At 43.4% G+C, this 4,236-nt stretch overlaps 1 protein-coding gene across 1 annotated transcript; it reads left to right on the top strand.

Annotated features, from left to right (window-relative positions):
* Positions 1 to 473: 473 nt before the first annotated feature.
* On the top strand, positions 474 to 848 carry LOC306752056 (nuclear pore complex protein Nup107-like). The gene is made up of 2 exons (XM_079235750.1): positions 474 to 622; positions 724 to 848. The coding sequence occupies exons 1-2, from the start codon at positions 488 to 490 to the stop codon at positions 829 to 831; spliced, it is 243 nt and encodes an 80-aa protein (XP_079091876.1). The 5' UTR covers positions 474 to 487; the 3' UTR covers positions 832 to 848.
* The last annotated feature ends 3,388 nt before the right edge of the window (positions 849 to 4,236 follow it).

Here is a 4,236-nt window from a genome sequence, read left to right as displayed (position 1 = left end):
AAAGTATGTAATATTTTAGAAAAATATTTTGAGCGATGAAAATGGCTGGGAATCGGCGAGTAGCATGTTGCTAACGGTATGAACAAATATTTTTCCCAAAACTTGGGGAGCTCTTTGGGTCATTTTCGACACATCTTGCTCATACTTATGGATTATGTTCCTGAATATTGTCGAATTATGTTGAAAACATGAAAGGTTTACTTTTTTGAAAGACAAGGACCTGCCTTAAGGTCAAGGGGACCCTAGTTTTTAAAGAGTAAAAATAAATAAATGTCCCTTTCTGTTCCTGGTTTAGCTCCTCTGGTTCCATAGTTCCTGTCTCTAAAATGAGATGTTCTGTTCTCATTTTGGGAATATCGCTTATTCCCTTTCTGCCGGAGAGTTCTCCGCCTCCATGCCTTCAACAAAGCGCCGCAGTCGCGTTTAGAGCGATGACGTTCGTTTGCGTTTGCAGGATTCGGAGCCGGATTCGGTGCGCGGCCACCAGATGGCGGCGTTGCGCTCGCTGTGTCTGCCGCGCCTCAGCTTCCTGCTGCTCAGCGTGCTGCAGAACTCCTCCAGACACCAGGAGGCGCTGCGCCTCGCGGACATCATCTCCTCCGACCAGCACCGCCTCTACCAGGTAACCAGCCCCGTTTGATCGGCCCTGTACGATCAGTTCATGTGTTTTTAGTTCGTTTTTTTTTTAACCACACCGGAACCTTTTTAACTGTGTGTGTTCAGGTTTTCGCAAAAGAGGACCTCAGGAGGTTTCTCCAGAAGTTGAGGGAGTCGTCGCTCTCTTTGTTGGACCGAGGACTCGACCCGCTGGGCTACGAGTTACAGCCATGAACACACACACACACACACACACACACACACACACACACACATACACACACACACACACACACACACACACACACACACACACACACACACACACACACACACACACACTGAGCAGTGTTTGAATCACTGTTGTTTTTTTTGTTCATCTTTTTTTTCTAAATAAAAGCCTGTGTTTTCCTGCAGTGGTTTAGTGTGAACTTTTAATTTGAAGAAGGTCGTCGCAAACTTTTTAATGTTGTTATTGTTTTGTGGCTTCCGTCTCATTGAATTGTAAAGACTATGCAGTTGTTTTACAGCAGTGGAATGGGTGTGCGTACGGTATCAGAGCACAGTAAAGGCTGCTGCACATGATGGTCTGTAATGCAACGGGATCGGGGCTACAGGGGAAAAAATATTCTCCAGTAAATCTTCCAGCTCTCACCAAGGTCTGAACTCACTATTTAAACTGGCCAATCAGAACCCTCGGCACCAAACGCTTGAAGAAACCCTCCCTGAGTGCTAGCATACAGTTAGCACAGGGCTAGCGTAGCCGAACATGTGACTAGCATCAGGTGTACACTTAGCACACGGCTAATAGTAGCTCTGGTTACCACCTAGCAAACATAACTTGGCAAATGTATGGTTAGCACACAGCTAACACAAGACTAGCCAACATCTAGCCAACACGTCTAGATGTTAGCACACAGCTAACCCGTAGCTAACAACTGGCTAACAAAGCCAGTGATTGGTTAGCACACACCTTGCACAAGGCTAACATATAGCTATCATCTGGTAAACACAGCTAGTATTTGGTTAGCTCACAGCTAGGGAAAGGCTAACATCTAGCCAACACACCTAGATGTTAGCACACAGCTAACACAAGGCTAGCCAACACACTCAGACGTTAGCACACAGCTAACCCATGGTCAACACCTGACTAACAAAGCCATTATATGGTTAGCACACACCTAGCACAATGCTAACACAGAGCGAACATCTGGCTAACAGAACCAATACTTGTTTAGCTCACAAGCTAACACAAGGCTACCACAAGTATATATTTAGGGCTAACACAGCTAGCTGGTATTCAGTTATCACGTGGTTAGCATTCCCCATTTTATGACTAACGTTACACAACAGTCCTGTTGGTGGTGGTAACTACAGTTACTGCAGGAATGTTGATCAACGTTATTGATCGGAAGAAAACTTTGTTTTTAAGGTCATTTCAATAAGATTTATGGAAAACGTCATGATTAAAAACGTCCAGTAACATTATTAGACATTTCTATAATTTTCCCAGAAAATATTCTAGGAAGTAAATATATAAATACATGTGAGTAAAAGTATATGTTAGTAAATATATAAATGTGTGAGTAAATCTACAAGTCTGCATTAACATGCGCTGTGATTGGTCAGTGGGTCAGCGTGACTTTAGCCAACAGAAAGCTAGCTAGCTGCTAGCAGAACTCAGTAGAGCAAGAAGAATTCAGCCTGAAACATAAGAGAAGTTATACATGTTTAGTGTTTTAACACTCAATGGCTGAAGGAGGAGGAGAAACGGACTAGCTGGTGGATTTACTAAATGGAGAAGGAGCTGTTACTGGAACTGAAGCGCACCGATAAACTGAACAAACGCGTCATTGAACTGTTTAACAAAGAGAGGAGGATGGACTTTGTCTTTAAGTGACGGCATGTGGTGAGTGAATGTTGTTGCTGTTGTTGTTGACCGTTGGGCCGGGGCTGGTCCCGCTACCCGGGAGCTAGCTGCTGCAGCTAACGCTGACAACAGTTTTCATTTTTGTACTGAATTTTCAGTATTGTTTACTTGAGCTCAAATAGTGCAGCCGGGCGATCTTTAACTGCCAGGCGGTAGTTAAAGATCGCTAATATTAATGCCTCGTCGGAGTTCATACCACACGAAAACAGGAAGGAAGTGGTGAAGTAATAAAGCCCGCCTCTTGCTTCATCCGATTGGCTGCCCTGGCCGAGTGTGACATTGATGAGCTGTGCGACTCCGCGCAAGGCGCTTAAAGTTGAGAATATTTCAACTTTTAAGCGCGCCGAAAAAACGCTCGAAAAACGCGTCGCGCGGCATTTAAAAAGCGCGCATGAAAGGCGCGCCGTACCATAGGGAAACAATGGTTTTGCTAGCGACGCGTTTTTGAGAGTCGGAAACTGTGGTTCAAATTGATTTGATAGTCTGGTGTGAACGGCCCCTAAAAGTGCATCTAGACTTTTTATATCCAGGAATTTATGTCACAATTCTAAAAAAGTGTTCAATACTTTGAGATAAACACTTTAGGCCCAAGTCAAGGTAGAATAAACTACCGCAAAAGTTGAGTTATAAACCGTTCCTACCTTGGTTGTCTCCACGCTGTAAGAAGCTAGCGCTGCTGCTAGCTCCCCGCTGTAGCCAGCTAGCGCTGCTGCTAACTCCCCGCTAGCTCTCCACTCATTATTCATGTTTTCTATGTCCCTATATTACAAATACATTAACACTATTATAATGAGTATGAATACATTAACATAATTCCATGTATTATTATTATGAATCAATATTAACTCTGACTCTCTGCTGGTCCACCTCTGTGCAGGGAGCTTCATGTATTCAACACAAACCGGTGATTCACAAAGAGATATATTACCAGTAAATAATGCTCATATTAAATATATCCATAAACCCGTCATTGATAAATATCACGTTTGTTTTCATTGTAGAATATCATTATTTATAACAGAATAATTAGTCGTTAACCCTAAAATATAATTTGAAAGATCTTTTATTGTTAAAATAACAACGTAAAGTACAAGTACTTCTTCGCTATAGTCACCATCATGTCATACAATTGTTCTAACACTAAATATATTTAAGGCGGAAACTGTGGTTCAAATTGATTTGATAGTTTATTTCAATCGTTGTTTTTGTTTCGGGAAAACCCTGATCACCAGGATAACAAACCCAAAATGGATGAAAGGTAAATGAACGGCGCTTGTTTCACACCACACGCTGTCATTCACCCATTCACACCCATTCATACACTCACACTCTACCATCACGGTAGAGTCTTCCTTCAGAGCATGAAAGTAGTCCTGAAGGGAGGCTCTCCATCACGGTAGAGTCTCCGTCTAGGACTACATTCACACTCTGAAGGGAGGCTCTCCATCACGGTAGAGTCTCCCTCTAGGACTACATTCACACTCTGAAGGGAGGCTCTCCATCACGGTAGAGTCTCCGTCTAGGACTACATTCACACACTGAAGGGAGTCTCTCCATCACGGTAGAGTCTCCGTCTAGGACTACATTCACACTCTGAAGGGAGGCTCTCCATCACGGTAGAGTCTCCCTCTAGGACTACATTCATGCACTGAAGGGAGGCTCTCCATCACGGTAGAGTCTCCGTCTAGGACTATAATCATGCACTGAAG

This window comes from Taurulus bubalis (assembly GCF_910589615.1).
Source record: "Taurulus bubalis genome assembly, chromosome: 20".
Classification (NCBI taxonomy): Eukaryota; Metazoa; Chordata; class Actinopteri; order Perciformes; family Cottidae; genus Taurulus; species Taurulus bubalis.
The sequence above is the reverse complement of the archived record's forward strand: the minus strand, read 5'-3'. Positions and strand labels throughout refer to the sequence as shown.